The sequence below is a fragment of the Nomascus leucogenys genome, chromosome 16, assembly GCF_006542625.1.
Source record: "Nomascus leucogenys isolate Asia chromosome 16, Asia_NLE_v1, whole genome shotgun sequence".
Classification (NCBI taxonomy): Eukaryota; Metazoa; Chordata; class Mammalia; order Primates; family Hylobatidae; genus Nomascus; species Nomascus leucogenys.
In genome coordinates, this window is record NC_044396.1 from 57,897,386 (window position 1) to 57,908,298 (window position 10,913).

Genomic DNA, 10,913 nt, shown 5'->3' on the forward strand with positions numbered 1-10,913 from the left:
AAACCTAAATCCTCATCCCCCTATCCCCAGCCCCAGGCAACCTCCATTCTACTTTCTGTCTCTATGATTTGGGATACTGTTAAGTAAGTACTTCATGTAAGTGGAATCATACACTGTCTTTTTGTGACTGGCTCATTTCACTCAGTACAATGTCCTCAAGCTTCATCCATGTTGTAGCATATGTCAGAATTTCCTTTCTTTCCAAGGCAGAATAGTAATCAGTTGTATGTGTAGATCACATGTTTCTTATCCATTCCTGGGTGGTTCCTTATCCACCCAGTCAACGGATACTTCCATGGGTTGCTTCCATGTTTTAGCTATTGTGAACCATGCCGCTATGAGCCTGGCTGTTCAAATATCTCTTTGAGATTCTGCTTTCCTTTCTTTTGAATATATATCCAAAAGTAGAATTGCTAAAATCATAAGTAATTCTAGTCTTAATTTTTGGATAACTCATCATTTTGTATAATTTTACATTCCCTCCAACAGTGCACAAGGGTTCCAGTTTCTCTACATCCTTAACAACACTTTTTTTTTTATAATGATGCCCTCATTTTAAAGCCAAATGTAATATCCTGTGGTTTGTTTCTATTAAACATAAGGTCAAAGGGTACAAGATACCAACATAGCTAAATATCAACATGACTTAGCATTTTCATGTGCTTGGATAGCTTCTTAATTTACATAAATACTACTACCCTCCACACAATTGTAAATTAAAGTGGGCCATATTTATCTAAGCTCTGAAGCATTAAAATAGGAAACTGCTCTCCTGCCCCTTCAGATCCACTAGATCTGAGGCAATCCAATAGATTGCTAGAAACTATTTCTGTTTCTAACTGGTCCACAATAGTTGGTGATCCATAAACAAATGCAACCTTATTCTTCTTTTCTAAAATGAGTTAGCTGCCTCCAGTGAAGTGTAGACAGATCTGCTCATTGAATTCATAGGTATGCCTTTCTGGTGAGATTTCTTTCCTCTTGGATTTAGCAGGGCAGTAAGAAATGAGACTAATAACAGCCCCAAGTGGATGAAACCAAAACGATAATGGCTAACAATTATATAAACATTTATTAATTATATGTTATTTACTATATGATTATATGTCAGGTGCTGTTCTTAAGCTTTACATATATTAGCTCATTTAATCCTCATAATAACATCATGAGTTCAGCACTATTTATCATCTTCTGCATTTTCAGGAATGAGGAAACTGATAGGTAAAATGCTTAGGTGACAAGTTCTAAGTCACACACATAATAAATGGCAGAGCCAAGATTTGCACCCAGGCAGCCTGGTTCCATTGCCCAAACATCCGCCAAGAGTGATCACATTCTGAAAATTTTATTAGCATCAGTAATTGAAGTTACATTACAATATTTGGGTTATCACTTCCAATAAATGACTCTCTCAAGTTGTACGTTCTAAATTCACCATCTAAAAACTCAGCCAAACAATTATAAAGAAATCCATGATTTTTGCGGTGCCATTCTTTTGATTTCCCTCTAACATTTAAATATAACCTCTTGGTACATGTTAATGATCTCATCTTCTCTGCGCACATCCTAAATGTTGAGATGATACCCCAAGTTTCTTTGGTGATCCTCTTTTCACTCCATACTCTCCCTGGGTTACCACATGAATGCAGAGAGCATCCATGATCAATTAGAATGTGCTGATCACTTCCAAAATATTTTTTTTTTCTTCAGCCTGTATGTCTTCTCCAAGTTCCATCTTCCTCCTAGATAAATTCAGCAGAAGTCTGTCAGGTACCCCAAACTTTACATTTTCAAAACAGAATTCATTATTTCTGTGCATACACATATACACACATACAACACATGCACAACACACACACATGCACACTTGGACTTTGCAGTTGGACAGACAAAAGTGTAAGTCACAATTCTGCCACTGACCCTGTGTACAGCTTTGGGAAACTTAGTTATCCTCTCTAAGCTTCAGTTTTCTCAAGTCTACAGTTAGTTAGGGAAATATTACCTACCTCACAGAGCAATTGACAGGATTAAAATAGATGAATTACAGAAACCACTTAACTTATCAGGCCCAAAGAAAGAACTCCTGGCCTTGACACCATGTCTCACGCCTGCAATCCCAGCACTTTGGGAGGCCACGGCAAGAGGACTGCTTGAGCCCAGGAGTTCTAGACCAGCCTGGGCAACATAGTGAGTCTCCGTCTCTACAAAAAATATTTTAAAAAATTGGCTGGGCTTGGTGGCTCATGCCTGCAATCCCAACACTTTGGGAGGCCGAGGCGGGAGGATCACAGGTCAAGAAATCGAGACCATCCTGGCTAACATGGTGAAACCCCGTCTCTACTAAAAATACAAAAAATTAGCTGTGTGTGGTGGCAGGCGCCTGTAGTTCCAGCTACTCGGGAGGCTGAGTCAGGAGAATGACATGAACCCAGGAGGCAGAGCTTGCAGTGAGCCGAGATGGCACCACTGCACTCCAGCTTGGGCCACAGAGGGAGACTCCATCTATCTCAAAAAAAAAAAAAAAAAAAAAAAAAGCCAAGAGTGATGGTCACGCCTTTAGTCCCAATTACTCGCTGGGGTGACTTTTCTATAATTCTGAACCTTCACACCTGCTCATCTATAGGGCAATAATGATGTACGTGCCTGGTGCTGCCAACACATGTTTTTGCTGTTTTACCTCTATTTGTTCTTCATGAATTAATAAAAACATCACCTTGGATAGCTTGCCTAACTTCTCCAAGAAGTGTCAGTTACTCAGTGCTCTCACATTTTCTTTAGCATGAGGAGATGACACCTTTAATGTGATATTGTAATATATTTGCATATATGTGTGTATTCTAATTGTAGAGCTGCATGTGAAGCCATAGCACCCAGCCTAGCATGCAGCAGAGATTTCAATGAATAATAGCTGATTAATGAATAATTTGAAAGATTAAATCCAAAGATAACTGACTTTCTCAAGTCCAACAGTACATTTTCAGTACAATTTAGCCTTTTAGAATGATATGCTGTGACTAAACCATCAAATGAGATAAAGTGATAAAGATAATAAAATTTGAAACATTATTGGGTACATCTGAAAACATTACAACTGCTGAGTCATTTAATGATGCATACAAACGATTTTTTTCTTCACTTTTATTTGAAGTTAGTATTTTTGAATTTAATTTTACTTATTTACTAAATCTTTTGGTTCAAAATTTGAGCATAAATACTCTTGAGTCATCCTATCTTATAGCTTACCACAGTGATTGATAAAGATTATTTGTGGCTGGGCATCTTCTCTAAAACCTCAATTTCTCTTGGGCACCTGAGTCCAACTCTTTCTTTACTTTTGTGAAAGGTACACATAGCTGGACTTACCAATAATGTAAAGTTAATGACTGAAGTCTAGTGACTCTGAAAGACCATATGAACTAAACCTGAATTGTGGTTTCTTGCTGTCTCCCCTATCTCTCCGTTACAAAGCCTCAATAAACTGTAGTTCAGTGGAAAGATAAGGTGCAAATGATTAAATGATTACCTTGTCTACAGTTGCAAGTAGTTTGGATCTGAATGCCCATAAGGGAAGGAAGGCATAGAAGCTAATCGCAGAAGCCTTCTAGGGGGGAGAACAGCAGAAATACCACCACTCAACACTTTCACCGTTCCTCTGATTTCGACATGATATGGTTTAGCTTCTATTGTTTGAAAAGAAGTAAATCAAAGCAAAATGAATCTGTTTTATTCAACTGTGGTAAACTTGTATGCTTTCAGATACATTCGTGAAAAGTAAAGTTGTTTTCTAGCATTTTAGTATATTCGTTACTTTGAAACTTTCACACAAATTTGGGGTCTGTAGTCTTTATTTTTTTAGCAATCATATACTCTCACAGATGGTGTTTTGTTTCCTTACCTTTAAAACTTAATCAGCTGGCTTAATTAATTGCCCAATGTTTCTCTAAAACAATGTTCTGATTCTTCTGTGCAACTCTGCCATATCATATGCTGTTGTTATCTTTTCCACCAGATTTTTACCACAAGTTGTTTAAAAACCATGAGCTCTAAGGGTGGAAAAAATGAAGTGCAGTTGAAAAGACAGTTATGTTGAAAGATAAACAGAGCAATATGACTTATCAAAATGGGTACAAGTTTTGGCTGCTTAATGAGTGCAATACACAGCCTTCCAGTCTATACACAATGAAAAAAAAAAGAGCTTTATAACATATCAAGTATGCTACATTATTTCAGACATAACTGTATAGGATACATATCTAGGCCTGAGAGTGTAGATAACAAAATATAAGTGCTTTGCCTGTCTAAACATGTTAAATAAACGAGCATTCGCTATCACATTCCAATACGTTAGATGTACTCGCATAGTTAATTTTTCTTTTTAATGCACAACATGTGATCGTTGAAGTGCAGTGCCAGAGTATATCTTAGTGTTTGAAGAGACATTTCTTTTCATTTAAACAAATATTTAAATGAGCCTTTTTGAAAAGGATTTTTGGCATATCTTCCTTTCAGGAAGTTCAATCAGGGTAAATGGAGATGAAGAAGCTACGTTATACGGAATATTATATAAGTAAAGATCATTCAGCCAAAAAAATGGTAGCAGACATAGCAGAGTACAACTACCTGAATTTCATTTGAATTTTCTAGATTTTAGGAGTTTTTGTTTACTTGTTCTGTAGTTTGGGCATTGGTATTGATAGGATGGAAGTATTTCATGGGGGGAAGAGAAAGAAGGAGGGAGATAAATAATTTCTTACTTTCATAAAATACTGAACGAAGGCTGGGCACGGTGGCTCACGCCTGTAATCTCAGCACTTTGGGAGGCTGAGGCGGGTGGATCACAAGGTTAGAAGATCGAGCCCATCCTGGCTAACACGGTGAAACCCCGTCTCTATTAAAAATACAAAAAATTAGCCGGGCATGGCGGCAGGCGCCTGTAGTCCCGGCTACTCAGGAGGCTGAGGCAGGAGAATGGCGTCAACCCGGGAGGCGGAGCTTGCAGTGAGCCAAGATCGCATCACTGCACCCCGGCCTGGGTGACAGAGCGAGACTCCGTCTTAAAAAAAAAAAAAAAAAAAAAATACAGAAAGAATAACTTCAAATGCTCATATGAAATAAATTTCAGCAGCTGGGTCCCTACTATGCTGGTTTTTAGGTACTGTCCCAATCTACTAGTAAGGTTACTGATTCAGGCAAGCCCCGGAAAGCAAACAATTGACAAAAATTTCTACAAATTATGTTTATACTGTATTTGATTCTTAGTCTCCTCCTACTTCTGGCCACTAAACAGTTCATTTAATGCAAGGAGCACAATTTTCCACACAGGAGGCAAGAGGAACACAGCTGTTGCCTTGATCAAACACTCCACTCCAGTAGAAACCAGTGTGAAAAACATGAGAAGTTGCTATGGACATCAATCTAGTGTACAACAGACTCAAGCATCCTATGTCAATTTTATCTTTTTCTTTCTTTTTTCTTCTTAATAGGGGGTCAACTTTGGTGTACAACTACGAAGGCCATCTCTGAGGGTGAAGAGCTAATTGCCTTTGTGGTGGATTTTGACTCAAGGCTACAAGCTGCCAGTCAGATGACTCTCACAGAAGGGATGTACCCTGCACGCCTGCTGGACTCAATTCAGCTGCTTCCTCAGCAAGCTGCCATGGCTTCTATTTTGCCCACAGCTATTGTCAATAGTAAGTGCTCAGTGCTGTGTAGCCCAGCTTTAGAGGTGATGGGAATTTATGGGAGAAAAAAATGTCTACTGACAAGAAACCAGGAACAGACCTTTTTCCTTCAGTGTTGTGGTTTCATTTTATCTTTGTGTGTGTGTGTGTGTGTCTGTGTCTGTGTGGTCAGTTGTCCTGGGAGTATAGAAAGAACCCTTAACTCCAACCATTTCAATGTCACACACACACACACACGAAGCTGATATTCTACATGAGTTGAATAATATTCAAGGCTACTTAGCTGTGAGAAGGCGAGCACCTTTCATTAATGCTTCTACAGTAGAAAAAATTTGGTATTCTTTAAGGGCCGTAGACTTAAAAACTTGAAAAAAAAAAACAAAATACAAAATCAAAGTTTGATTAGATATACTAACAAAAAGGAAGTGTATCCTGGATAAATCAAGACATCTGCTAATGCAAAAAGGTAAAAAAAAAAAAAAAAAAAAAGAAATGCATGATAAGCTTAGAACATTTTATATGGAGAATTTTTAAGTAGGCCTTGGCAAATTTACCTTTGTGATTTTATTTTGTAAAAAAGAAATAATTGAACTTAGTTTGTATTTTTGTGTCACAGCATGACACTTCATATGACAGAAAATCAGTGGTCTGGAGTCCCAGGATCTGTGTTTTAGACAGATCTGATTTTATCTAGCTCTATGAAAAAACAAGAGTAGCGGACACATCTTAATAGGAGAATAGATTCTGAAGTTAGTTAGTAGGTAAGCAAAAAATTGTATCTAGTCAAAAATATACTTTAAAATCTCTGAGACTCTGAATGAGGCAGAAAAGAAATCCAGAGACGGAATGATGTCTTGATATTAAAATATAAAATATTCAACTGTAATTAGATTCTTGCTGTAATATCATCCTTTAGATTAAAGAAATTATCAGATGAGTCTGAAATTACTGTGCATTCAATCAATGATATAGTACTTCCCACCTAAGCTAGTATTATTGGATTTCCTTAATCCAGTTACCTTAAGGTAAATGTATTTATTTTCTTTCCTGGATCTTTATTTTCTTTCCTGGATCTTTACTTTGATTCTGGTAGTGAGGAACCGGAAATAACATGGGCCCAACCTGAATTTGAGGCAAAAGGATTTTATTGCCAAAGACTCTAGGAGTATCTGATGTTATTGGGAAGCTCCAATGTATGGATGCTAATTCTAATTGTAGTGGAGAGTGTACTCTATTTGCTTTCTGTAGCAAGACAACCATTTATGTCAAATAATTAGCATAGATGCAGAGAGCTTTTACTTTCATTCTGAAATTAGTGAGTTAAATTCATCCTGCTTAAGTGGACCCTTTACTAAACTGTGTGGCCTCATGAATAATGTAAATGAAATTAACTTGGTAGGGAAGGGTTAAATAATAAACAGTAGTAGTATATAATTTTAAAATTAAATGTTAATTTGAAACTCTGTATTATACTTGCTATCCTTACTTCCCTTTCACTAGAATTTGATCATTAGTTTTTCTCCTTATTGCCTTTAATGTGATCTCCCTGAGCCATCTCCTTCACTACCATGGGCTCCACCAACAACCATAAATAACAGTTCACAAATGATAAGTTCAGCCGTTTCTGCAGAGTTTTAGGCCTCTGTTGCCATTTATCCCATGTTCTTCTGTATTTCTTACAGAAATATCAGATTCCACATGTCTAACGTGAACATGTGCCACTGTTTGCCTGGCTTAGTCCCATTGTATATTTTTATCTGGCATCCCTCTGGACGGTGACCCCTTTCTCTACAAAAGTCCTGAGTTTGCACAATACAAGGTCAGATTTAGTCACCCTATACATGCCCTAGCCTGAAGACATCACCTCTCCTTCCTCTGTTCCCTGTGTAGATGAATGAAGCCATTACTGACACAGAAGCTTGGGAGCAAAGCAGAGCCTTATTCATCCATTCTAGAATCTAAGAATCTAATCACCAAGCCTTGTTCATAACTTCTAGTCAGTTCTACTTCCTCAGCATAATTCTTCCTCTCTGCCACCTTGCCATGGAAGCATTATGGAAGAGTGATTAAGACCAGATTCCAATCCCATTTCAACCACTGATGCAGCCATGGATGGGCAAGTTACTTAACACCAGTCTCCTCACCTATAAGTGGATGAAGGGGGAAAAACACACACATGGAGAAATTTACCATGAGTGAACACATGAACATGACACATCATAGCATGACCTGATAAATATGGTACCAGTATTAGCTGCAGCCCAAACCCTGTTGTGTTTCTCTTAGAGTACTGCAGTTGCCTCCCACCAGTCAAAAGTCTTTCTTCCAAATCCACTACCTTCAAAACTAGATTCCATTGCTGATTCTGATTATGCAATATCTGATTATGTCAGTATCTTGCTTAAAATGATTCAGTGATGCTTCATAATCATTAAGACAAAATCTAAAACTTGTTGAGAGTCTGCAGTTCTTTCACAGTCTATCCCTGCCTCCTACAGCCTCTTCTCTCCCAGCCCTATCATGCTCCTTGCCTCAACAGTACAGAACAGCCTCCCAGCCTCTCAGCCCCTCTCTCAGGCTCTCAAGGCTTTCCCTGAGCTGCTCGTTTGATCAGGATGACCCAACCCCTCTTCTCCACCAAACCAGCTTAATTTCATCCTTCACACCTCAGCTCAGGCTGAGCTCATCATCTTCCCTCTAAGCCCATCTCTAATCTCCTCCCCTCCACTCCTGCCATCAGCCTCTTTTCCATGCCCCGGGGCATTCCTCAGATACTTCCATCACAACAGTAATTAGGCTGTAATGTAATTAGCTGGCCACATGTCCATCAACCCAAGGAGACTGTATGCTTCCTAAGGCCAGCTGTTTCATCTTTCATTTTGTTTTATACCCAGCCCAACACAGAGTTGGGCATATAGTAGCCACTCCATATTTAGTGTTAAAAAAAAATGGTGTCAGGGGTTGGCATCAGGGCTAACATTAATTCAGCCCTTATATTCTTACCTTTTAATCAATCAGATAATTTACATTTTTTCTAACCATAAATACAATTTAAAATCAATATCTTAGGCCAGGCACAGTGGCTCATGCCTGTAATGCCAGCACTTTGGGAGGCTGAGGCAAGATGGATCACCTCAGGTAAGGAGTTTGAGACCAGCCTAGCCAACATGGAGAAACCCTGTTTCTACTAAAGATACAAAAATTAGCCAGGCATGGTGGCGCTCACCTGTAATTCCAGCTACTTGAGAGGCTGAGGCAGGAGAATTGCTTGAACCCAGGAGGTAGAGGTTGCAGTGAGTTGAGATCGCACCACTGCACTGCAGCCCGGGTGACAGAGTGAGAATCTGTCACAAAAAATAAAATAAAATAAAATCAATATCTTGTGTTTTAAATGTTGGAGTCGCCTCTTTCCAGAGTCTGTGGGAAGTTAAATTGCAGAGTACAATATTTCTTTAAAAGTCGAGTCCTATACTATAGAACAACACTAAAGACTGTTACTCATCTGATTGCCCAGTTAAGAACCTGAGAGCAGAGTCTGAGAAAAATTTAACTAAATGCTGCTTTACCCACGTTTGGTTTCAAATGGACAGCAGCAAATGTGTCTCTGTGTTTTTACCTGCAGAGGATATATTCCCTTGCAAGTCCTGTGGCATCTGGTATCGGAGTGAGCGGAATCTGCAGGCCCATTTGATGTACTACTGCAGTGGGAGGCAAAGAGAAGCTGCTCTGGTGTCAGAGGAAAATGAAGACAGTGCCCATCAGATTTCCAGCCTGTGCCCTTTCCCACAGTGCACCAAGAGCTTTTCAAATGCTCGAGCTCTAGAAATGCACCTGAATTCACACAGTGGTAAATGCCCCTTTTGTTTCTTCTGTTGCTCCAGAAGACTCTATTATTTTTATAAATATATATGCATTACATGTATACATCTATATCTGTCTATCTGTAGCTATCTATAACATCAAAATCAAACTTTCTGGGTCAATCAGTGTGATCCTATGCCACTTATACTCAGCGTATTTTACTCAAAGGACTTGGATCTGAATTCTTTTCTTACAAATTCAGTGCTCTGACCACAGGCCAAATCATTCTATTTGTTTTCAACTGAGGTTTTAAAAAAGCACATTATTTTCAAAAGAAATTCTCAATACCCTTTGAATATTGTCATTTATTGATTTAGTGTCAAGCAATCTTGGAAACTGACCATAGTGTTTCCTATATGGTAGGGAAGAAATAATAGCTACATAAATATAGGTGTTTGCTGAATTGAAATAAAGCGACTCTATTGATAGATCCAATTAAAATTACAATTCAGGGATGTTTACTTTTAAATATGGATGAGTAAAATATTTCTGACTTCCAAAAGATGCATCATAACCACTTAGCTGGTTTTTATGACATAAAACTACTTTTAGTACTAAGTTTTAAAATCCCTTAAGAAAAAATGGGCTGGAAAACAAATAAGCTTTTTAAGGCCCTCTCTTAATAGCAAGGTGGCAACTGTTCCCATTTAATTTGGAATTGTATGCCAGCTATTTTTAGTTTCATTTCATAGCATTCTAATTATCATATTTTTTAAAAAATGAATTGAATCGAATGTACAGAATTCTGTTAACTTTAAATAATTTTAGGTACATTCTTGCATGGGACAAACTAGGGACTGAGAATCACAGTTTTTCAGGACCTGTAATACAAACCTTGCAGGACACCTCTGGGTGACTATCTTAGTGGTCTTTGCCTAGCTTAAATGATTTTAAAATGGAAACAAACACATGTTGAGTTTTAAGCTACTGTTCTAACCTCCAGTGCTCTAGTACAGTTCAAGCTTTTGTCTTTGAACCTGTAAAAGCAGGTAATTTCCTTTCTGCTCATCCTCTTTCCTCTCCTTACAAATGATCTTCATATAGATAATAAAGCAGGGGAAGCAGAAACAGATTGGTTGTCTCAGATGGTGAGTAAGGTCATGTACAAAACAAAAAGAACAGAATACAGGGGTCCTTTCAGCTAAATGGAAAAAAAATGAGTATTGGATTCATTAAGGAGAAAGAGACAAGGATAGGTAGTCCCCTTTTATGACTACAGGACTAGGTACCTCTGCCATGTTTTCAGCTTACGAATATAAAAGGCAGTCTTATTGTAGTCCAGAGTACAGAGGGGATAAGCCAAGCCTGATTTTACCATATGCTGACCAATGGGAGCTAGAGTCAACTTTAGTGATGCTTACCCACCACAGT

General features: G+C 38.3%; 1 protein-coding gene and 1 long non-coding RNA gene across 6 annotated transcripts in view; one reads left to right on the plus strand and one right to left on the minus strand.

The window, feature by feature from the left end:
* The window catches only part of ZFPM2 (zinc finger protein, FOG family member 2), a 480,290-nt gene that overhangs the window by 465,151 nt on the left and 4,226 nt on the right, over positions 1-10,913 (plus strand). For 4 of the 5 annotated variants that reach the window (XM_003256095.2, XM_030795004.1, XM_030795005.1 and 1 more), the window contains 2 exons: positions 5,484-5,690; positions 9,304-9,528. In XM_003256095.2, the coding sequence (XP_003256143.1) occupies positions 5,484-5,690; positions 9,304-9,528 (432 nt within the window). The remainder of the gene's footprint in view (positions 1-5,483; positions 5,691-9,303; positions 9,529-10,913) is intronic. The other variant, XM_030795003.1, reaches the window with a different exon arrangement.
* Positions 1-10,913, minus strand: part of LOC105740264 — a 290,190-nt gene that overhangs the window by 10,001 nt on the left and 269,276 nt on the right. The window contains exon 3 of the long non-coding RNA XR_001116309.2: positions 8,908-9,025. This is a non-coding gene — a long non-coding RNA (uncharacterized LOC105740264). The remainder of the gene's footprint in view (positions 1-8,907; positions 9,026-10,913) is intronic.